This window comes from Coregonus lavaretus (genome assembly GCF_964263955.1).
Source record: "Coregonus lavaretus genome assembly, contig: HAP1_SCAFFOLD_251, whole genome shotgun sequence".
NCBI lineage: Eukaryota > Metazoa > Chordata > Actinopteri > Salmoniformes > Salmonidae > Coregonus > Coregonus lavaretus.
In genome coordinates, this window is record NW_028166533.1 from 430,735 (window position 1) to 456,581 (window position 25,847).

The 25,847-nt window shown below is 43.3% G+C and overlaps 1 protein-coding gene across 1 annotated transcript in view; it reads right to left on the bottom strand.

Moving 5' to 3' along the window:
- Positions 1 to 25,847, bottom strand: part of LOC311114584 (synaptojanin-1-like) — a 99,164-nt gene that overhangs the window by 47,989 nt on the left and 25,328 nt on the right. Inside the window, exons 6-9 of the mRNA XM_084189825.1 lie at positions 21,837 to 21,920; positions 10,196 to 10,257; positions 6,237 to 6,333; positions 4,311 to 4,486 (exon numbers count right to left, since the gene is read on the bottom strand). Of these exons, the coding sequence (XP_084045951.1) occupies positions 4,311 to 4,486; positions 6,237 to 6,333; positions 10,196 to 10,257; positions 21,837 to 21,920 (419 nt within the window). The remainder of the gene's footprint in view (positions 1 to 4,310; positions 4,487 to 6,236; positions 6,334 to 10,195; positions 10,258 to 21,836; positions 21,921 to 25,847) is intronic.

Genomic DNA, 25,847 nt, shown 5'->3' on the forward strand with positions numbered 1-25,847 from the left:
AGGCAGGTTAACTATTGGGGGAAAACTTTACAATCCAGGATGAGCGAAAACACAGAAATTGATGTTGCTCAAGAGCAGGAGGATAAATTGGTTAAGAAGAAAGGGGGCACCTCTGTTGTTTGGAACTGGTTTGGCTTTAAAATCTCCGACCCCGACCAAAACACTACCCTATGCAAGTTGTGTCGTCGTGTTGTCTTAGCAAAAGGTGGAAACACGACCAACCTGTTCAATCACTTAAAAAACATACATGTCCGTGAGTATGAACAATGCACCAGAATGCGTGAGACAGTAAGCCCAGGAGCTCGCCCGAAGACAAGCCAGACTCGCACTCAACAATCAATTATATCATCATTTGCTGCCGGTACTTGCTATGAGAAGACGAGCAAAAAATGGATAGACATCACAGCTGCGATTACAAATCACATAGCGAAGGACATGGTACCGATTCAAACTGTGGAGAAAGAGGGGTTCAGAAAGTTGATTCAAACTCTGGACCCAAGATATGAGATCCCGAGCCGCAAATATTTTAGCCAAAAATGCCTGCCACAGCTTTACACAGAATGCTGGGACAGAGTTTACAGTGAGATAAATAACATTCCATTCTTCTCCACTACTGCCGATCTATGGTCAAGTCGTACCACAGAACCTTATATAAGCCTCACAATCCATTACATAGACGGTGACTGGAAACTGAAAAGTAAGTGCCTACAGACGTCTTATTTCCCAGACGACCACACCGGGGAAATAATTGCAGGTGGGCTGAGGGACATACTGTCGTCCTGGGGATTAAAAGAGTCGCGTCAAGTTTGTATGACGACCGACAGCGGATCGAACATGATCAAGGCATTGCAGCTGAACAAGTGGGCAAACCTTGGATGTTTCGGACACAGGCTGCACAATGCTATTGGTAAGTTTCAGGACTGTAGCCTAGGCCTACCCTGTATGATGCTTATTATTAAGAAAAAATACAGCTCACATCAGCCATGTACCGTAGGCTAAATCTAAGCACATCAGATTTGTAAAATGTGTAACAGTTGAATGTAAATGCCGTAAATCCTCAAACAAAGATTAAAAGTTATATTGTATTGTGATTTCTATATAAAAATGCATTATTATTAATTATTATTGTATTGTGATTCGATTATTTTTCACCCTATTATTTTGATTTCTTATTCCCAATTTCCAGAGAGGAGTGTCCAAAACGCTCCCGGGCCACAGGGGTGTGCGATTTCCCGGGCCACAGGGGTTTGCAAAAAGGTGGTTAGCACGTTCTCATACAGCTGGAAAAAGCAGAAGGCCCTGATGACAGCACAGAATGAACTAAGCCTGCCCCTGCACAAGCTCATCACAGAATCTCCGACAAGGTGGGGATCTCGTCTGAAAATGATGGAAAGAGTCCTGGAGCAGGAAAAGGCCATTACACAGGTCCTGGCAGGGGACAAAAAGACACGGCACCTTGTACCTACCTGGCAAGACATCCAGGTCTTGGAATCAGTCACAGCAGCACTGAAGCCACTCCAGGACTTTACAGATGCCCTGTCAGGAGAAGCGTATGTGAGCGTGTCCTATTTGAAGCCTGTCATCAATCTGTTAAATGCAGAGGTTCTAAATCTGAGCAAGGACGATACAGAACTGACCAAAGAGATCAAGATCAAGGTTCTTGATTACTTGAATAACAAGTACACTGACCCTGCAACAGATGAGCTGCTCTCCATGGCTACCTTTCTAGATCCAAGGTTCAAGACCAGGTACATGTCCGCTGAGAAACTGGAGGACATTAAGGTATTTATTCATTTGTTCTTGTTTTATTGCTTCAAATGTAAAGCACTTTGGGCTGCATTTTATGTATGAAAGGTGCTATACAAATAAAGTTTAATTATTTTCATTTTTTAAGGTGAGAGCTGCCTCAGAGACCGAAGCCCTCCTGGTGGAGAACACAGCCCTGGGAAAATCGTCTCTTGCAGAGGATCACACTGACAGGGAGAAAGAAGCTTCCACTGCTCATCAATCAGGCAAGAAGCCCAAGAAGAGCCTTGGGAGCTTCTTTAAGCAGACCAGCAGTGCACCTGCCTCATGTTCAGAGAGGCAGATCATTGAGCAAGAGCTGAATAGCTACATTCTGGCAACGGCAGCAGACAGCGAGTCTGATCCTTTGGAGTGGTGGCGATTTCACGGATCTAATTTTCCACGTGTGAGTTGTCTGGCAAAGAAATACTTATGCATCCCTGCCACAAGTGCCCCCTCTGAGAGGGCATTCAGCACTGGGGGCAATGTACATGTCACAGGGCAGCACTAAAGCCAGAAACAGTCAACATGCTGGTATTCCTGGCACGGAACTTGTGAAGAAAGTTCTAGTGAAGATTTGTTGATATTGTTGATAATTGATGGTTGAGGCTTGAAAGGTTTAGTTTCAAACGGTTAGTTTTTTACATATCTACGGACCGTAGCCAAAACAAACACACGTATTTGAATTTGTAATTACCTTATTTTCTTTATCTCCTGTTATTTTTTATTTAATTTTACTTAATATCTAATTTATATATATATATATATATATATAGGCCTACCTACCTCATGTTTACGGAATGCATGTTTGCACAATACAAATAAAAACTTTTCAGGTCCATACGGTCCAATGCCTCACTCTTTCTGGTTATATAAGGTTCAAATACATATTTTTCCTTAACTAATATAATTTAACCAAGAAGGGATATTAAAATGTGATTCATATTTTTTTACGTCATATATCGTGATATCATATCGATATCGTCTGGACAGTGGAAAATATCGTGATATGAATTTTAGCTCATATCGCCCACCCCTAGAACACCCCTCTGTGTTCTTCCATTAAAGAACACCCTCTGTGTTCTTCCGTTAAACAACACCCTCTGTGTTCTGTTAAATAGGTAACTCTCGACCCACAATATGACAGAGGACGTAAAGCCATAACACACATGTTATTTTCAGCAGCAGACTATGATCAATAATGTAAAAAGCTGCACTGAAGTCCAACAAAACAGCCAATCATCAGTCATTTGTGTTAGTGCCGTACATGTTGAATGCCCTTCCCTATAAGCGTGCTGAAAGTCAGTTGATGTGTTTATTGTGAAATCCCTTTGTGTCTGGTAAAAAATAAAAAAAATAAAAGTTTACTAAGGGTCAGTAGCAGGCTGATTGGTCGGCTGTTTGTACCAGTAAAGGGTGCTTCCCTTTTCATGGTAACATAATGACTTTTGCTTCCCTCCAGGCCTGAGGGCAAACACTTTCCTGTAGGCTCAGATTGAAGAGATGGCTAATAGGAGTGGCAATATAGTCCGCTACCATCTTCAGTCATTTTCCATCCATGTTGTCGGTTCTAGGTGGTTTGTCATTATTGATAGACAAAAAAATTAAAAAGAATCACCTCTTCCACACTCACTTTACGGAATTCTAAATTACTACGCTCGTCTTTCATAGTTTCATCAGCTATGCATGGATATGAAGGATCAGTTTGTTGTTGGCATGTATTGACAAAATGTGCTAATCTTGCCAATGAAAAAGTCATTAAAGTAGTTGGCAATATCAGTGGGTTTTTGTGATGAACGAGCCATCTGATTCAATGAAGGATGGAGCTGAGTTTGCCTTTTTGCCCAAAATGTCATTCAAGATGCTCCAAAGTCTTTTTACTATCGTACATCTTTGTTTCTTCTTCTTTTTGTTTAGTTTAGTGACATGTTTAAATGTACAGTACACGTTTGGCCAATCGGCTTGCAGCCAGACTTATTAGCCACTTATTTTGCCTCGTCTCTCTCAACCATGCAATTTTTTTAAATAAAATTCCTCATCAATCCACAGGGATTTAGCAGTTTTTAAAGTCAGTTTCTTAATAGTGAATGCTTATAAGTAGCTGGATTAGCAATGTCATAAATGCGTTAAATGCGGCGTCTGGTTGCTCCTCATCACAGACCAGCTAATCTTCTCTACATCTTCAACATAGGAATCATTACAAAACGTTTTTATATTTCATCTTTTATTCTTATACACCATTTCAGGCAGCCTTTGGAACTTAGACACTTCTAGATATCGAGTAGAGAGACGACGAAGAAGAGAGGATAGAGGAGGGGAGAGGAGAAATTGTTAAAATAACAACAAATTTTTTCAATCCAAATTGATCTTCGTCAAGTGTCAGGCAGTGTGTCTGTCTACGGTCTCACCTGGTCACCCCGGTCTCTACAGAGTAGTAGGAGAAGCTACAGCCATCCGTGTGTGTGTGTGTGTGTGTGTGTGTGTGTGTGTGTGTGTGTGTGTGTGTGTGTGGTCTACGGTCTCACCTGGTAACCCCGGTCTCTCCAGAGTAGTAGAAGAAGCTACAGTCCTCCAGAAACTTGTTGAGCTGAGGTTTGAGGACACTGTGGAGTTTGTCAGTCTTGCCTCCCTTCACCATCTGATGGTAGTCAAAGTTGATCATCTTCACTGCTCCGGCATGCTCCGACGCCTTCAGGTGACTCTGACAGACAAGGGGGGAAGACGTACAAATTCAAGAGGATCCTAAAAAACTGAACAGATGAAGACTAAAATGATCTGGGATCTGCTTCCAGATCTGCTTCAGCTACATGAACCTTGTGTGCTTGGAGAACGTTTTGTTGATTGGGGTTATAGTAGGATTAGATGTATCTGGAATGTTTTGTTGATTGGGGTTATAGTAGGATTAGATGTATCTGGAATGTTTTGTTGATTGGGGTTATAGTAGGGTTAGATGTATCTGGAATGTTTTGTTGATTGGGGTTATAGTAGGGTTGGATGTATCTGGAATGCTTAGTTGAGCTGGGGTTGGGGTTATAGTAGGGTTAGGGTTAGACGCTGTACCTGGAATGCTTGGAGTTAGGGTTGGGGTTATATTAGGGTTAGACGCTGTACCTGGAATGTATAGTAAGGTTAGGGTTAGATGTACCTGAAGTAAGTGCAGGGTCTCTTTTCCTGGAAAGCTTTGTTGATTTGGGTTAGGGTTGGGGTTATACAGTGCATTCGGAAAGTATTCAGACCCCTTCACTTTTACCACATTATGTTAAGTTACAGCCTTATTTTAAAATGGATTAAATAGTTTTCCACCCCCTCATCAATCTACACACAATACCCATTTACATAAGTATTCAGATCCTTTACTCAGTACTTTGTTGAAACACCTTTGGCATCGATTACAGCCTTGAGTCTTCATGGGTATGACGCTACAAGCTTGGCACACCTGTATTTGGGGAGTTTCTCCCATTCTTCTCTGCAGATCCTCTCAAGGTCTGTCAGGTTTATTGGGGAGCGTCGATGCACAGCAAATATCAGGTCTCTCCAGAGATGTTTGATCGGGTTCAAGTCTGTGCTCTGGCTGGGCCACTCAAGGACATTCAGAGACTTGTCCCGAAGCCACTCCCGTCTTGGCTGTGTGCTTAGGGTCGTTGTCCTGTTGGAAGGTGAACCTTCGCCCCTGTCCGAGGTCCTGAGCACTCTGGAGCAGGTTTTCATCAACGATCTCTATGTACTTTGCTCTGTTCATCGTTCCCTCGATCCTGACTAGTCTCCCAGTCCCTGCCGCTGAAAAACATCCCCACAGCATGATCCAGCCACCATGCTTCACCGTAGGGATGGTGCCAGGTTTCCTCCAGACGTGACGCTTGGCATTCAGGCCAAAGAGTTCAATCTTGGTTTCATCAGACCACAGACTCTTGTTTCTCATAGTCTGAGTCCTTTAGGTGCATTTGGGCAAACTCCAAGCGGGCTGTCATGTGCCTTTTACTGAGGAGTGGCTTCTGTCTGGCCACTCTACCATAAAGGCCTGATTGGTGGAGTACTGCAGAGATGGTTGTCCTTCTGGAAGGTTCTCCCATCTCCACAGAGGAACTCTGGAGCTCTGTCAGAGTGACCATTGGGTTCTTGGTCACCTCCATGACCAAGGCCCTTCTCCCCCGTTTGCTCAGTTTGGACGGACAATTCCTTCGACCTCATGGCTTGGTATTTTTAATAAATTTGAAAAAAATATATACAAATCTGTTTTCGCTTTGTCATTATGGTTTATTGTGTGTAGATTGATGAGGATTTTTTAATTTTAAAAAAATCAATTTTAGAATAAGGCTGTAACGTAACAAAATGTGGAAAAAGGGGAAGGGGTCTGAATACTTTCCGAACGCACTTTAGGTAGGGTTAGATGTACCTGGAACGCTTTGTTGAGTTAGGGTTAGGGTTTATAGTACGGTTAGGGTTACATGTACCTGGAATGCTTTGCTGAGCATGTGTTCTCCTTCCTTCATGCCTAGCAGGTTGATGATCACCTGTTTCCCATACAGCCTCCTCAGAGCACTGAAGTGTCTGGAACACAGAGTCTCATACAGGTCAGATTACATACAGGTCAGATTACATACAGGTACTCATACAGAGACACGCATTGAGACACGCATACAGGTCAGATTACATAGAGAGACGCGCATACAGAGACGAGATATCACTCCCAACCAACACTTTACAAGTTGTGTTTATATTTTTGTTCAGTATAGTAGCAGATAGATCCCACTGCAGCCTTGCTAATGTCAACAAGGCTAGTTCTCTCTCTCGCTCTATATATATATATATATATATATATATATATATATATATATATATATATATATATATATATATATATATATATATATACAGGTAAAAGTCAGTAAATTAGAATATTTTGAAAAACTTGATTTATTTCAGTAATTGCATTCAAAAGGTGTAACTTGTACATTATATTTATTCATTGCACACAGACTGATGCATTCAAATGTTTATTTCATTTAATTTTGATGATTTGAAGTGGCAACAAATGAAAATCCAAAATTCCGTGTGTCACAAAATTAGAATATTACTTAAGGCTAATACAAAAAAGGGATTTTTTAGAAATGTTGGCCAACTGAAAAGTATGAAAATGAAAAATATGAGCATGTACAATACTCAATACTTGGTTGGAGCTCCTTTTGCCTCAATTACTGCATTAATGCGGCGTGGCATGGAGTCGATGAGTTTCTGGCACTGCTCAGGTGTTATGAGAGCCCAGGTTGCTCTGATAGTGGCCTTCAACTCTTCTGCGTTGTTGGGTCTGGCATTCTGCATCTTCCTTTTCACAATACCCCACAGATTTTCTATGGGGCTAAGGTCAGGGGAGTTGGCTGGCCAATTTAGAACAGAAATACCATGGTCCGTAAACCAGGCACGGGTAGATTTTGCGCTGTGTGCAGGCGCCAAGTCCTGTTGGAACCTGAAATCATGAAGCATGAAGTGCTCTAAAACTTGCTGGTAGACGGCTGCGTTGACCCTGGATCTCAGGAAACAGAGTGGACCGACACCAGCAGATGACATGGCACCCCAAACCATCACTGATGGTGGAAACTTTACACTAGACTTCAGGCAACGTGGATCCTGTGCCTCTCCTGTCTTCCTCCAGACTCTGGGACCTCGATTTCCAAAGGAAATGCAAAATTTGCTTTCGTCAGAAAACATGACTTTAGACCACTCAGCAGCAGTCCAGCTCTTTTTTTCCTTAGCCCAGGTGAGACGCTTTTCGCGCTGTTTCTTGGTCAACAGTGGCTTGACACGAGGTATGCGGCAGTTGAAACCCATGTCTTTCAAGCGTCTCTTGGTGGTGGATCTTGAAGCCCTGACTCCAGCAGCTGTCCACTCCTTGTGAATCTCCCCCACATTTTTGAATGGGTTTTTTTTCACAATCTTGACTAGGGCGCGGTGATCCCTATCGCTTGTACACTTTTTCTGACCACAGTTTTTCCTTCCCTTTGCCTCTCTATTAATGTGTTTGGACACAGAGCTCTGAGAACAGCCAGCCTCTTCTGCAATAACCTTTTGTGTCTTTCCCTCCTTGTGCAATGTGTCGATGGTCGCCTTTTGGACAGCTGTCAAATCTGAAGTCTTCCCCATGTTTGTGTAGGCTTCAGAACTGGACTGAGAGACCATTTAAAGCCCGTTGCAGGTGTTTTGAGTTAATCAGCTGATTAGTTTGTGGCACCAGGTGTCTTCAAAATGTAACCCTTACACAATATTCTAATTTTGTGACACACGGAATTTTGGATTTTCATTTGTTGCCACTTCAAATCATCAAAATTAAATGAAATAAACATTTGAATGCATCAGTCTGTGTGCAATGAATAAATATAATGTACAAGTTACACCTTTTGAATGCAATTACTGAAATAAATCAAGTTTTTCAAAATATTCTAATTTACTGACTTTTACCTGTATATATATATATATATATACACACAGTGGGGAGAACAAGTATTTGATACAATGCCGATTTTGCAGGTTTTCCTACTTACAAAGCATGTAGAGGTCTGTAATTTTTATCATAGGTACACTTCAACTGTGAGAGACGGAATCTAAAACAAAAATCCAGAAAATCACATTGTATGATTTTTAAGTAATTAATTTGCATTTTATTGCATGACATAAGTATTTGATCACCTACCAACCAGTAAGAATTCCGGCTCTCACAGACCTGTTAGTTTTTCTTTAAGAAGCCCTCCTGTTCTCCACTCATTACCTGTATTAACTGCACCTGTTTGAACTCGTTACCTGTATAAAAGACACCTGTCCACACATTCAATCAAACAGACTCCAACCTCTCCACAATGGCCAAGACCAGAGAGCTGTGTAAGGACATCAGGGATACAATTGTAGACCTGCACAAGGCTGGGATGGGCTACAGGACAATAGGCAAGCAGCTTGGTGAGAAGGCAACAACTGTTGGCGCAATTATTAGAAAATGGAAGAAGTTCAAGATGACGGTCAATCACCCTCGGTCTGGGGCTCCATGCAAGATCTCATCTCGTGGGGCATCAATGATCATGAGGAAGGTGAGGGATCAGCCCAGAACTACACGGCAGGACCTGGTCAATGACCTGAAGAGAGCTGGGACCACAGTCTCAAAGGAAACCATTAGTAACACACCACGCCGTCATGGATTAAAATCCTGCAGTGCACGCAAGGTCCCTCTGCTCAAGCCAGCGCATGTCCAGGCCCGTCTGAAGTTTGCCAATGACCATCTGGATGATCCAGAGGAGGAATGGGAGAAGGTCATGTGGTCTGATGAGACAAAAATATAGCTTTTTGGTCTAAACTCCACTCGCCGTGTTTGGAGGAAGAAGAAGAATGAGTACAACCCCAAGAACACCATCCCAACTGTGAAGCATGGAGGTGGAAACATCATTCTTTGGGGATGCTTTTCTGCAAAGGGGACAGGACGACTGCACCGTATTGAGGGGAGGATGGATGGGGCCATGTATCCCGAGATCTTGGCCAACAACCTCCTTCCCTCAGTAAGAGCATTGAAGATGGGTCGTGGCTGGGTCTTCCAGCATGACAACGACCCAAAACACACAGCCAGGGCAACTAAGGAGTGGCTCCGTAAGAAGCATCTCAAGGTCCTGGAGTGGCCTAGCCAGTCTCCAGACCTGAACCCAATAGAAAATCTTTGGAGGGAGCTGAAAGTCCGTATTGCCCAGCGACTGCCCCGAAACCTGAAGGATCTGGAGAAGGTCTGTATGGAGGAGTGGGCCAAAATCCCTGCTGCAGTGTGTGCAAACCTGGTCAAGACCTACAGGAAACGTATGATCTCTGTAATTGCTAATAAAGGTTTCTGTACCAAATATTAAGTTCTGCTTTTCTGATGTATCAAATACTTATGTCATGCAATAAAATGCAAATTAATTACTTAAAAATCATACGATGTGATTTTCTGGATTTTTGTTTTAGATTCCGTCTCTCACAGTTGAAGTGTACCTATGATAAAAATTACAGACCTCTACATGCTTTGTAAGTAGGAAAACCTGAAAAATCGGCAGTGTATCAAATACTTGTTCTCCCCACTGTATATATATATATATATATATATATATATATATATATATATATATATATATATATATATATATATATATATATATATATATATATATATATATATATATGACTCCTGGTCAAAAGTAGTGCACTATATAGGAATAATAGGGTGCCATTTGGGATCCAACCAGAGTCTCCAGTCTTATGTGGTGACCCTGTTCCTTCCTTTTAACCAACTGCTTCAGTATGAAGCTCATCATCCAGAGGAAAGGGGGTGTCTCCTCTCCTCTCATCTCGTCACACTACTGTAAGGTTTACACAGCAAACAGACTGAAGGGAACACACTAATTACCTCTCAAAAGCCGGTGCGTTGGCCTCGTACCCTCTGGAGAGCTTGACACGATGAGAGCCCACCTTTAGTAGAGAGAGAGACAGACAGAGAGAGAGAGAGAGACAGAGAGAGAGAGGAAGACCAAGAGAGAGAGAGAGAGGGAGAGAGAGGAGAGAAATACAGCGAGGTCATGTGGTTATCCTCTGTAGTACCCAGATACACCCATTACTAGGGAGTCGAATTAACACACCAAGGTTATTATAGTAAACAAAAACGAAATCATGAATAAAAAACTTCAGTACACTGAAATCAAATAATTAACAAACCTGTTTGGGAAACTAAAACTATACTTAAACTATTATATTTAGACTCCAAAATGACCTAAAACGTAAATACATTTTCACAATGAGCACTTGTCTCTCAAATACATTGCTCCAGTTGTTGTTATCTAGCTAGTGAATTTTAGCCATATTAGCGTAGACGTAACATGAGTCAAAACACCTCAAAACAAGACATGGTATCAAGAGCAAGATTAAAAATAAAAAATAAACATTTGTAAAGTAGTTATCCCACTGGCTATAGGGTGAATGCACCAATTTGTAAGTCGCTCTGGATAAGAGCGTCTGCTAAATGACGTAAATGTAAATAAAACTAGCCGAAACGAGCCACCTTCGATTCCCCACATGGCAGCTTCTTGTCATTATTGCTAGCCATCTGACCATCCAGGAATCACAACACCCGTCCTTCTCCCTCTGCGATGAGTGCGTATTAAATTTGTGACGTTGTCAGCCAACCTGGTCGATTCAAGCTTTTTGGGCGTTTTCAAGATACTGAATCTGGCGGGTAAATGCGGCCAGGAGATTGCGATGTTTAGAATAGGCCTTGTGCATCACTATCACTGACTAGCAGGGGGGAAAATCTGCTTGGTAGCCAACTTCATTCATCTTGCATGCATGGCCGCAGCAAAGATGTTTTGAGTTGGGGGTGCTTGGGTAAAATAAATCACCTTCATAATAAAACATATAGGCCTAGCTATAATCCCGTTTGTGTAGCGGCATACAGTCGGTTTATTTGGGGGGGGGGGGGGGGGGGGCGGGGTCCGGAGAAGCAGGAAATAAATGTCTTTTTTATTTAAAAAACGCATTTCATGCAATTCTATGTATTTTACATGACAGAAGACGTTAGAAGAATCGTTTTAAAAAAACGCAAATGGCTACCCTGACACTAACCAACTGAGATCAATAAAAATGGTCAGATCTTGAGTGCAAATGATAACCCAGGCCAATGAAGAGACACACAGATACAATGTTCAATATTCAGAGGAGATATATACATACATACATACATACACACTGTAGATGCACATCTTAAAAATCAGGTTACAGACCAGTTAACTAGGCCTAAGACCGCTAGACTTAGCGCAACAATATTAGCAGACTAGTTATTGGTTTAGTTACAGACGCTAGCAGTGCTCTTATATAGGGAATAGGGAGCCATTTGGGACATGTGGATTATCAACCGTGTGTGTCTGACACACGGAACAGCGCTCTAGTCCAAAGTAGTGCACTATAAAGGGAATAGGGTGCCATTTCAGCCTGGGTGTCTGTCACAGACAGAGAGGCGTGTCCTAAACACAGACAGAGAGGCGTGTCCTAAACACAGACAGAGAGGCGTGTCCTAAACACAGACAGAGAGGCGTGTCCTAAACACAGACAGAGAGGCGTGTCCTAAACACAGACAGAGAGGCGTGTCCTAAACACAGACAGAGAGGCGTGTCCTAAACACAGACAGAGAGGCGTGTCCTAAACACAGACAGAGAGGCGTGTCCTAAACACAGACAGAGAGGCGTGTCCTAAACACAGACAGAGAGGCTTGTCCTAAACACAGACAGAGGGGCGTGTCCTAAACACAGACAGAGAGGCGTGTCCTAAACAGAGGTAGGATGCACTGCCTCTACTGTCCTGGCATCTGTCAGAATCTCTCTGGCCCCGCCTCAAATCTGTCCATCTGTCCATTTCCACCTTTCCATTACTGGCCTCTCTTTCCTGTTCTAATTTCTTACACAGACTGGGGAGTGAGTCACAGACGCAGCGGAATACACACACACACACACCTCGCGCTCTCACTCCACACACACACACACACACACACACACACACACACACACACACACACACACACACACACACACACACACACACACACACACACACACACCCTGGCAGACTCAGAGGGATATTGGTAAATTCTCCTTGAGGCGTCTGTCTGCCCCCTACTACAGGCCTCTGCCTGTTCTCCCTCACCCTTCTCCGTCAAATCCACACCATCTTTCCTCTCCCCTTTGCTTTAGGTAGGTGTACCTGTACATATGGCAGTGATCTACTACCATGCATATCTTCAGTCACGCAGCTGGCCTGGCACCACCCTCTCCCTGTGCAGTCCTGTCCTGTTCTTTGTCAACATGGTGCTTATTAAAAAAGTCCCACTCCAGCTATTAATTTCATTTTCCTATTGAAAAACAATATTCCAAGTACAAATACAGTAAAACTACACACAACTAAGGGTAAACAAAAAACATGTTTTGAGCAAAATAGTATTATTTTTTATTTTTTTTAGACACAGTTGCAGAATTCAAGGTTTGGTAATTAAAGGTGGTGTTCTGATGGTGCGCTCTGATGATGTCATTGACCTCCCCCCCTTACTTACAGGAACAATAGAGGAGTAATTGGAAAAGAGGCTCTAGGGAGGCTGGAGTGGGTCTTGAATAATTAATACTGTGTTACACAGAGATTCAGGTTACTGTTACATTCTATAGGCCCTAGTAACTACACAGGATCACAGCCGTGCCGCCGCAGCCTTTACTGACATGGTTTACTGACACAGCCATGCTGCTGCAGCCTTTACTGACATGGTTTACTGACACAGCCATGCTGCTGCAGCCTTTACTGACATGGTTTACTACACAGCCATGCTGCTGCAGCCTTTACTGACATGGTTTACTGACACAGCCGTGCCGCCGCAGCCTTTACTGACATGGTTTACTGACACAGCCGTGCTGCTGCAGCCTTTACTGACATGGTTTACTGACACAGCCATGCTGCTGCAGCCCTTTACTGACATGGTTTACTGACACAGCCGTGCCGCTGCAGCCTTTACTGACATGGTTTACTACACAGCCATGCTGCTGCAGCCTTTACTGACACAGCCGTGCCGCCGCAGCCTTTACTGACATGGTTTACTACACAGCCGTGCTGCTGCAGCCTTTACTGACATGGTTTACTCCACAGCCATGCTGCTGCAGCCTTTACTGACATGGTTTACTGACACAGCCGTGCTGCTGCAGCCTTTACTGACATGGTTTACTACACAGCCATGCTGCTGCAGCCTTTACTGACATGGTTTACTACACAGCCATGCTGCTGCAGCCTTTACTGACATGGTTTACTACACAGCCATGCTGCTGCAGCCTTTACTGACATGGTTTACAGACACAGCCGTGCTGCTGCAGCCTTTACTGACATGGTTTACTACACAGCCATGCTGCTGCAGCCTTTACTGACATGGTTTACTACACAGCCGTGCCGCTGCAGCCTTTACTGGGGTTTGGGCTTTCCTGCTACTAGCTTCCTGTCCAGGGGGTGTACTTGTACATAAAGCTGCCCCACGCTACAGAAACAGAAGATGGGCTCCTGCCCTGTGGGCCGTTCTGACTCGGACAAGGCTACCTACAACTTACTACCAAAGTAACCCTGTCCCCTTCCTCGCTAGAGAGAGCCAGCTGACGGACCCTCTTCCGGTAGCCCGGTGGCCCGGTAGCCTGGTGGTTCAGCCTGTTTTTATACTATTAGCCAACTCCTCTCTGTGTCCATTCATTGTCATGTATGGCTCGTCTACCATAGAAGAAGCTGTCTCTATGTATGGCTCGTCTACCATAGAAGAAGCTGTCTCTATGCATGGCTCGTCTACCATAGAAGAAGCTGTCTATGTATGGCTCGTCTACCATAGAAGAAGCTGTCTCTATGTATGGCTCGTCTACCATAGAAGAAGCTGTCTCTATGCATGGCTCGTCTACCATAGAAGAAGCTGTCTCTATGCATGGCTCGTCTACCAAAGAAGAAGCTGTCTATGTATGGCTCGTCTACCATAGAAGAAGCTGTCTCTATGCATGGCTCGTCTACCATAGAAGAAGCTGTCTATGTATGGCTCGTCTACCATAGAAGAAGCTGTCTCTATGTATGGCTCGTCTACCGTAGAAGAAGCTGTCTCTATGTATGGCTCGTCTACCATAGAAGAAGCTGTCTCTATGTATGGCTCGTCTACCATAGAAGAAGCTGTCTCTATGTATGGCTCGTCTACCGTAGAAGAAGCTGTCTCTATGTATGGCTCGTCTACCATAGAAGAAGCTGTCTCTATGTATGGCTCGTCTACCGTAGAAGAAGCTGTCTCTATGTATGGCTCGTCTACCATAGAAGAAGCTGTCTCTATGTATGGCTCGTCTACCGTAGAAGAAGCTGTCTCTATGTATGGCTCGTCTACCATAGAAGAAGCTGTCTATGTATGGCTCGTCTACCATAGAAGAAGCTGTCTCTATGTATGGCTCGTCTACCATAGAAGAAGCTGTCTCTATGTATGGCTCGTCTACCGTAGAAGAAGCTGTCTCTATGTATGGCTCGTCTACCGTAGAAGAAGCTGTCTCTATGTATGGCTCGTCTACCGTAGAAGAAGCCGTCTCTATGTATGGCTCGTCTACCATAGAAGAAGCTGTCTCTATGTATGGCTCGTCTACCATAGAAGAAGCTGTCTCTATGCATGGCTCGTCTACCATAGAAGAAGCTGTCTATGTATGGCTCGTCTACCATAGAAGAAGCTGTCTCTATGTATGGCTCGTCTACCATAGAAGAAGCTGTCTCTATGTATGGCTCGTCTACCATAGAAGAAGCTGTCTCTATGCATGGCTCGTCTACCATAGAAGAAGCTGTCTCTATGCATGGCTCGTCTACCATAGAAGAAGCTCTCTCTATGTATGGCTCGTCTACCATAGAAGAAGCTGTCTATGTATGGCTCGTCTACCATAGAAGAAGCTGTCTATGTATGGCTCGTCTACCATAGAAGAAGCTGTCTATGTATGGCTCGTCTACCGTATAAGAAGCTGTCTCTATGTATGGCTCGTCTACCATAGAAGAAGCTGTCTATGTATGGCTCGTCTACCATAGAAGAAGCTGTCTATGTATGGCTCGTCTACCATAGAAGAAGCTGTCTCTATGTATGGCTCGTCTACCATAGAAGAAGCTGTCTCTATGTATGGCTCGTCTACCATAGAAGAAGTTGTCAAACTGCTCCAGTCTCCTCCTCACACACAGTGCCATCAGAAAGTATTCATACCCCTTGACTTATTCCAGATTCTGTTGTTACAGCCTGAATTCAAAATTGCTTAAATAAAAATGTTCACGACCCCATCGACACAGAATACCCCATAATGCCAAAGTGAAAACATGCTTAGAAATTATTGCACAATTATTGAAAATGAAATACAGAAATAAGTATTCACACCCGAGTCAATACTTGTAGAAGCAACTTTGGCAGCGATTACAACTGTGGGTAAGTCTCTAAGAGCTTTCTACACCTGGATTGTGCAACATTTGGCCATAACTATTTTCCAAATTCTTCAAACTCTGTCAGATTGCTTGTTGATCATTGCTAGACAACCATTTTCAGGTCTCGTCATAGATTTAAGCAGATTTAAGTCAAAACTGTAAACAAACAAACAAACAAACAAAACTGTAACAAACTAATGAAAATGCTAGTGTGTTAATTAAAAATAAAAATTGTATTCTAATGTTACCTTAGACCGTCATAATCACAACCTTTTTTTTTTGCGATAGCATATATGAAACGTATGAATTACACTTTTAGAATGTTGCAGTCAAAATGACTTCTCATTAGCTTGAAGGTGGGGGGGACGTCCCTCGAGGCCCAGTGGTTTTAATGTTAAGTACATTTTTACTCCTGAACTAATTTAGGCTTGCCATAACAAAAAGGGGTTGAATACTTATTGACTCAAGACATTTCAGCTTTTCATTTTTAATGAATTTGTAAAAATGTCTCAAAACATAATTCCACTTTGACATTATGGGGTATTGTGTGTAGGCCAGTGACACAAAATCTAAATCTAATCCATTTAAAAATTCAGTTGTGAACAGAACGGCTATTGCAGCAGACGACCACACCTTGTTCCACTCCTATCAGCTAAAAACAAGAAGTGGCTCCAGAGTGCACGAGATCACCAACACTGAACAATTGCATGTTGCGTCGTGCTTTTGGAAGAGTCAGGATCTGGCGTAAGCAGCATGAGTCCATGGCCCCATCCTGCCTGTTGTCAACAGTACAGAGTGGTGGCGGTAGTATAATCGTGAATGTTTTCCTGGCACAAAATAGGTCCCTTGGTACCAATTGAGCAATGTTTCCATGCCCCGAAGAATTAAGGCTGTTCTGGAGGCAATTGTGGGTCCAACCTGGTACTAGTTGGGTGTATCTAATAAACTGGCCACTGTGTGTATATTTAGAAAAGGACCAGCCAGCCAAATGTTAATATATATAGAAAAGGATCAGCCAGCACAATGTTATCGGAAAGTATTCAGACCCCTTGACCTTCGACATTTATTTTATTTTGCCTTATTCCAAAATTGATAGTTTTTTTCCTCACCAATCTACACACAATACCCCATAATGACAAAGCAAAACAGGTTTTTAGAAATGTTTGCAAATGTATTAAAAATAAAAAACTGAAATATGACATTTACATAATTATTCAGACCCTTTACTCAGTATTTTGTTGAAGCACCTTTGGCAGCGATTACAGCCTCGAGTCTTCTTGGGTATGATGCTACAAGCTTGGCACAACTGTAATTGGGAAGTTTCTCCCATTCTTCTCTGCAGATCCTCTCAACCTCTGTCAGGTTGGATGGGGAGCGTCGCTGCACAGCTATTTTCAGGTCTCTCCAGAGATGTTCGATTGGGTTCAAGTCCGGGCTCTGGCTGGGCCACTCAAGGACATTCAGAGACTTGTCCCGAAGCCACTCCTGCGTTGTCTTGGCTGTGTGCTTAGGGTCGTTCTCCTGTTGGAAGGTGAATCTTCGCCCCAATCTGAGGCCCTAAGCACTCTGGAGCAGGTTTTCATCAAGGATCTCTCTGTACTTTGCTCCGCTCATCTTTGCCTCGATCCTGACTAGTCTCCCAGTCCCTGCCGCTGAAAAACATCCCCACAGCATGATGCTGCTACCACCATGCTTCACTGTAGGGATGGTGCCAGGTTTCCTCCAGACAAACTCTTTGGCATGAATGCCAAGCGTCACAAAAGTTTAATCAGACCAGAGAATCTTGTTTCTCATGGTCTGAGAGTCTTTAGGTGCCTTTTGGCAAACTCCAAGTGGGCTGTCATGTGCCTTTTTACTGAGGAGTGGCTTCCGTCTGGCCACTCTACCATAAAGGCCTGATTGGTGGAGTGCTACAGAGATGGTTGTCCTTCTGGAAAGTTCTCCCATCTCCACAGAGGAACTCTGGAGCTCTGTCAGGGACCATCGGGTTCTTGGTCACCTCCCTGACCAAGGCCCTTCTCCCCCGATTGCTCAGTTTGGCCAGGCAGCCAGCTCTAGGAAGAGTCTTGGTGGTTCCAAACTTCTTCCATTTAAGAATGATGGAGGCCACTGTGTTCTTGGGGACCTTCAGTGCTGCAGAAATGTTTTGGTACCCTTCCCCAGATCTGTGCCTCAACACAATCCTGTCTCTGAGCTCTACGGACAATTCCTTCGACCTCATGGCTTGGTTTTTGCGCTGACATGCATGGTCAACTGTGGGACCTAATATAGACAGGTGTGTGCCTTTCCAAATAATGTCCAATCAATTGAATTTACCACAGGTGGACTCCAATCAAGTTGTAGAAACATCTCAAGGATGATCAATGGAAACAGGATGCATCTGAGCTCACTTTCGAGTCTCATAGCAAAGGGTCTGAATACTTATGTAAATAAGGCATTTTTCTTTTTTTTTGCAATAAGTTATGAAAACCTGTTTTCGCTTTGTCATTACGGGGTATTGTGCGTAAATTGATGAGGATTTATATTTATTTAATCCATTTTAGAATCAGGCTGTAATTTAACAACATGTGGAAAAAGTCAAGGGGTCTGAATCCTTTCCGAATGTGTACACACACCTACAAGCACCTGCACGGCATCAGCATAACAAACAGGCATCGGTTGTAACAGCATTTCCCCCAAGTGTCATTCAAACTTACTTTTTGTTTTTGTTTATTTAGACTTTATTTTTTGACTTTTATCTTTGGACGTCATTCTATCCCCCGCCCAGCAACTCCACTCCCACCTGTCTCCAGTTCCACATCCCAACCCTCAGCCCATCCCACCCATCTCTGCTGGCCACCCTCTTCGGATTTCTACCAACCATATATCTTTCAACTATGCTAACGTACAATTTCAATCTATCTAATCGAACAGAATCCACAGATGGCGAGTTCAAGATAAATACTTTTACTAAGAGTATTAGTATGTTAGTAATTGATTGACCAGGTCTCTCCAGATCTCCCAACAAAGGGTCAATTTCTAGGGTCAATTTTAGATACATGTTGTGCTTTTTCAGCCATTCCTGAACCTGAGACCAGAACCAGGCGACCAGAGGGTAATACCAGGACAAATAGTCTATTGATTCTGTATCCTCGCAACAAAATCAGCAGAGCTGCGATGGTTGTATTCCCCAAATATTCAACATTTTATTGGTGGCAAGAATTCTGTACAATAAAGCACCAAGCGTTGAATCTTGTGTTGTTTTATATAATCAACTCATACACCTTGTGCCATGGAAAATCAAATCTCTTCCCAGCTATTTTGCAATCTGTTGGGTCACCGTCCTGTTGAAAAACAAATGATAGTCCCACTAAGCCCAAACTAGATGGGGTGGCGTATCACTGCAGAATGCTGTGGTAGCCATGCTGGTTAAGTGTGCCTTGATTTCTAAATAAATCACAGACAGTGTCACCAGCAAAGAACCTCCCACATCATCACACCTCATCCTCCATGCTTTACGGTGGGAAATACACATGCGGAGATCATCCATTAACCCACACCGCGTCTCACAAAGACACGGCAGTTGGAACCAAAAATCTCCAATTTGGACTCCAGACCAAAATACAAATTTCCACCGGTCTAATGTTCATTGCTCGTGTTTCTTGGCCCAAGCAGGTCTCTTCTTCTTATTGGTGTCCTTTAGTAGTGGTTTCTTTGCAGCAATTCGACCACGAAGGCCTGATTCACACAGTCTCCCCTGAACAGTTGATGTTGAGATGTGTCTGTTACTTGAACTCTGTGAAGCAATTATTTGGGCTGCAATTTCTGAGGCTGGTAACTAATGAACGTATCCTCTGCAGCAGAGGTAACTCTGGGTCTTACATTCCTAACATTCCTGTGACGGTCCTCATGAGAGCCAGTTTCATCATAGCGCTTGATGGTTTTTGCGACTGCACTTCAAGAAACTTTCAAAGTTCTTGAAATTTTCCGGATTGACTGACCTTAATGTCTTAAAGTAATTACGTACTGTCGTTTCTCTTTGCTTATTTGAGCTGTTCTTTCCATAATATGGACTTGGTCTGTATGCCCCCCCTACCTTGTCACAACACAACTGATTGTCTCAAAACGCATGAATTAACTTTTAAGAAGGCACACCTTTTAATTGAAATGCATTCCAGGTGACTACCTCATGAAGCTGGTTGAGAGAATGCCAAGAGTGTGCAAAGCTGTCATCAAGGCAAAGGGTGGATATTTGAAAGATCTCAAATATAAAATATATTTTGATTTGTTTAACACTTTTTTGGTTACTACATGATTCCATGCGTGTTATTTCATAGTTTTGATGTCTTCACTATTATTTTACAATGTAGAAAATAGTAAAAATAAAGAAAAACCCTTGAATGAGTAGGTGTGTCCAAACTTTTGACTGGTACTGCATAAACTCAGCAAAAAAGGAAACGTCCTCTCACTGTCAACTGCGTTTATTTTCAGCAAACTTAACATGTGTAAATATTAGAACGAACATAACAAGATTCAACAACTGAACAAGTTCCACAGACATGTGACTTACAGAAATTGAATATGGTGTCCCTGAACAAAGGGGGCCACCAGCTGCATTAAGTACTGCAGTGCATCTCTGTAGCTCAGCTGGTAGAGCATGGCGCTTGTAACGCCAGGGTAGTGGGTTCGATCCCCGGGACCACCCATATGTAAAAATGTATGCACACCTGACTGTAAGTCGCTTTGGATAAAAGCGTCTGCTAAATGGCATATTATTATTATTATCTCCTCCTCATGGACTGCACCAGATTTGCCAGTTCTTGCTGTGAGATGTTACCCCACTCTTCCACCAAGGCACCTGCTAGATCCCGGACATTTCTGGGGGGAATGGCCCTAGCCCTCACCCTCCGATCCAACAGGTCCCAGATGTGCTCAATGGAATTGAGATCCGGGCTCTTCGTTGGCCATAGCAGAACACTGACATTCCTGTCTTGCAGGAAATCACGCACAGAACGAGCAGTATGGCTGGTGGCATTGTCATGCTGGAGGGTCATGTCAGGATGAGCCTGCAGGAAGGGTACCACATGAGGGAGGAGGATGTCTTCCCTGTAACGCACAGCGTTGAGATTGCCTGCAATGACAACAAGCTCAGTCTGATGATGCTGTGACACACCGCCCCAGACCATGACGGACCCTCCACCTCCAAATCGATCCCGCTCCAGAGTACAGGCCTCGGTGTAACGCTCATTCCTTCGACGATAAACGCGAATCAGACCATCACTCCTGGTGAGACAAAACCGCGACTCGTCAGTGAAGAGCACTTTTTGCCAGTCCTGTCTGGTCCAGTGACGGTGGGTTTGTGCCCATAGGCGACGTTGTTGCCAGTGATGTCTGGTGAGGACCGGCCTTACAACAGGCCTACAAGCCCTCAGTCCAGCCTCTCTCAGCCTATTGTGGACAGTCTGAGCACTGATGGAGGGATTGTGCGTTCCTGGTGTAACTCGGACAGTTGTTGTTGCCATCCTGTACCTGTCCCGCAGGTGTGATGTTCGGATGTACTGATCCTGTGCAAGTGTTGTTACACATGGTCTGCCACTGCGAGGACGATCAGCTGTCCGTCCTGTCTCCCTGTAGCACTGTCTTAGGCGTCTCACAGTACGGACATTGCAATTCATTGCCCAGGCCACATCAGCAGTCCTCATGCCTAAGGCACGCTCACACAGATGAGCAGGGACCCTGGGCATCTTTCTTTTGGTGTTTTTCAGAGTCAGTAGAAAGTCCTCTTTAGTGTCCTAAGTTTTCATAACTGTGACCTTAATTGCCTACCGTCTGTAAGCTGTTAGTGTCTTAACGACCGTTCCACAGGTGCATGTTCATTCATTGTTCATGGTTCATTGAACAAGCATGGGAAACAGTGTTTAAACCCTTTACAATGAAGATCTGTGAAGTTATTTTGATTTTTACTAATTATCTTTGAAAGACAGGGTCCTGAAAAAGGGACATTTCTTTTTTTGCTGAGTGCGAGATCCTATTGAAGTCAATATTTACAGCCACCATTTTATGGTTAGGTGCAGACCCCTTTGTCTTACCTGTATTCCTGGTTGCTCCCAGAACAGAGGAATTGAACCACGGATCTGGATGAAGGAAGACACCTGGTCATCCAGGAAGATCACCTGCAGACAGAGGAGAAGAATACTTTATTCATCCATAGGAGACGGTAATTTGCCTCCCAGGCCCTCCGATATACACAACCATACCTACTTTAGTCACACAGATACCCATGGACGCACAGACTCAAACACAGGCTAGAGTAGATGGCAGCCACAGTGCAGTGTTCAATGAGCAGAGAGAAACGATTATTCCCTTCTGTAATTGTTGTGATTAATGTTGGTAAAAAAATATATATATACACTGCTCAAAAAAATTAAGGGAACACTAAAATAACACATCCTAGATCTGAATGAATGAAATAATCTTATTAAATACTTTTTTCTTTACATAGTTTGTTAGAGCCGATTTGGGCATATTTTGTATAAAAGACTGAACATACTGAGCTCCATGTACATTTGTGTAAATATATTAATGATGAAATATGTTCATGTATATGATGAAATATTAGGTACGTACCTTTATGATTTATTTACCGGATTGAGATATATTCATTTGTTATTAGTGTAACTCAGTTTTTGGCCCCCCCTCCTGCCCATTCATTGTACTGTGTTAATTGTGTTAGTATAAAGGCAGGAAGTTGGGCCTTCGGGGGGAGGAGTCCTTGCTAGATGCGGGAGAGGTATAGTTTTTTGACCATATAGACATACAGAAATACAGACAGACAGGTCATATTATATTATGTATTTGCATTTCAAGTAATCTCTGCTTTAAGTTGATTGGAGAATACCTTTTTGTTAGATAAGAAGAATAAACATTTTTGTTGCACTATATCCCTGGATCTCATTGAATGTTTGGCCGTTTGGAAACGTTGAGTGTGGACTGTATGCGTCCGAAACAACCCCGCTTCAGGCTAGGGCAGTGGCTATGGTAAAGAGGAAAGGAAGCCACTACATTCAAGTCAAAAAACTCCGTGAAGGATTACTACCGGAAGGAAATCTCCGGTTCGGACACACGCTGGATTTTGTTCTATTTGTAATTGCATTCGGACCATAAGGACAGCTCGCTTGGAAGGATTTGAACTCCTAGATTTCGCCAGCCGTGAGTAACCACTGCGAATGAATGAGCTGCCCTGTTCAAGGCGATCGTTTGATCATGCATATTATGGAAGCGCAAATGTGCTTATAATTGGAATGTTTGATAAACTTGGAATTCAAAATACAGCGCTGTGAAAACAATTAAGAAGTTTAAGTTTGGGAAACACAGATCCTATGCACAATGTAGCCTAATCATATATCTAATATTTGGCCTAACGTGGAAATGCAATCCATCAACGCAACGAATGCAACTTAAGGATCTAAAGATACTGCGTGTTAAAACTTCATTAAAGGGACAAAACCTCAACGGGATGAAATGTTTAAAATGCATCTAAAATGCCAAACTTGCACATGTGCAATTCAAAATGGGTCAATATGCTGAAATGGATGACTGTGTTTTTAAAGATTAAAGGAGGTCTAAAGGGGCATTACGTTTAACAATCAAACCAACAACCGTGTCATTGTAAATTGAGTGAACTAAAAGTGAATGATGGAGGAGGAAATCCCAAATAAGACTCCACTGGAGAGGGCAGAGGAGCATCTAAATTCACTCTATGCAGCCCGGAGAGGCAAACTTGGAGTGTGTACACGCAAAATGAATGAAATAAAAGTCCTTCTTGTTGATGGAGGAAACATTGCAACTGTGAATGAGAGTCTTGAAGCATTTGATGCTGTGCTCAATGACTTTAAGAAGGCTCATGAATCTGTGCTAGGGCTGGTCACAGAGGAGGAACAGGAACAGGAGAGCATTAACTATTATCAACCAAGAATGAGAACTTATGAACATTTCCTGAAAGAGGTGGAAATATGGAAAAAGGCTGAAGTTGAGCCACAAACGCTCATTGAACCACATGACAGCGTTTCCAATGTGTCAAAAATATCAAGTAAAACTAAGTATTCTAAGACTGCTTCCTCAGTGTCCTCTGAACGCCTTAAAGCCGAGGCAGAACGAGCAGCTCTACTAGCTCGCCAAGCATCATTACAAGACAAGCATGCATTGGAACTGGAGAAAGCTCAACTGAATGTTAGGATGGAAAAAATGGCACTGGAAACGGACATAGCAGCATATAATGCCAAACTGAAGGTCCTGGAGATACCGAGTCAACTTCTCAATCCCATTCTGTGGCAGCCCATTTACTAAGCCAAGAAGATGGAATGAACTCTTATTTTGAGAAACAGGAACCAGAGGTCTATGTGGAACCTGAACCATCACCTGTTGAGTTTGCTGCATTAGGTGCAGTTCCAAAGACCCCACTACAAAGAGTTTTACAACAACCGACCACAAAGCCATCAAACCCTATTCCGAAAACAGTCGTAAACCACACTCTTCAGCAGCCAACAGCAAGGTCTAGCAATCGACACAGAATCAACACTGCGGGTATCAGCCATAATACCAGCCATGATAACCTCTCTACTGTCATGCAAAGGCAGAATGAAATTGCTGACCTCCTTGTACTACAGCACAAACAAGCCACACTCCCTGTTAGGGAGATACCTATGTTTGACAGTGATCCTCTAAACTTTAGGCCATTCATGCGTGCATTTGAGCATGGTATAGAAGATAAGACAAGCAGTCACCAGGATAGGCTCTATTACCTGGAACAATACACCTCTGGTCAGCCCAAGGATCTGGTCCGTAGTTGTCTGCATATGGAAGCCAGAAGAGGCTATGCAGTAGCTAAGAGGTTGTTAAAGGAACACTTTGGCAATGAAATCAAAGTCACCACTGCTTACATGGAAAAGGCTTGGAACTGGACAAACATCAAACCCGATGATGGAAAGGGACTGGGTGGTTATGCACTCTATCTAAGAGGTTGCTGTAACGCTATGCAAGACCTACAGAACATGGAAGAGCTTAATCTTCCCTCCAACATAAAGCTGATCATGTCAAAACTTCCCTACAAACTAAGGGAAAAATGGAGGTCTATGGCATGTGATATTTTAGAGAGAAGTCACCTGAGGGCCCAGTTCAGTGACCTGGTAACGTTCATGGAAAAACAGGCCAAAATACTGCAGGATCCGTTGTATGGAGATATTCAAGATCCCCTGTACAACAAAAGGTTTTTAAAACCCAAAACAGAAGCTGACTTTAAACAGCAGTTCAAGTCCAAGAGTAGGGGAAGCAGCTTTGCCACTACAGTAGCTGTAGTGGCAGATTGTGACTCTGAAAAACCTTTAAAAGAACAAACATTCAAAGTAAAGAGACCAGGCACCTACCCTTCTGATGCTCCCAGTATCTCATGTATATTTTGTGCTGGTGCGCATTTATTGGTCGACTGCCAACAGGTGAAGGCACAGCCACATGAATTCAAGGTTGAGTTTCTGAGATCAAAAGGCCTTTGTTTTGGCTGTTTGATGAGAGGACACTTAAGCAGAGAATGTAAAAGAAGGATGACCTGTCAGAGCTGTCAAAGAAAGCACCCCACTATCCTGCACATTGAAGGAAGAGAGAGATTTAGATCTCAAAAGGCAGATATGAGTGGTGTAGCAGTAAAGCGGGAGGAGATTGTCAGCAGTGCTCTTGTTTCACTGGAAGCTGGTGAAGATCCCGGGGCCGGTACAGATTGTGCACTTGCTATTGTGCCAGTTCAAGTAAAGGTGGCAAATGGAAGCAAGTCTGTGTTAACCTATGCGTTTCTCGATTCTGGTAGCTCAGCAACATTTTGTACGGAGAGACTCATGAGGCAGTTGCAAGCTAAAGGCAGTGCGACTGAAATTCTGCTACGCACAATGGGGCAGGAGAGTCCTACCAAGAGCTTTGAGATATCTGGATTAGAGATTGGCAATGTGGAAGGCGACACATTTCTTGCATTACCAAAGGTCTACACCCAACATAAGATCCCAGTGACAAGAGAGAACATTCCCACTCAGAAAGAGCTCAAAAGGTGGCCATAC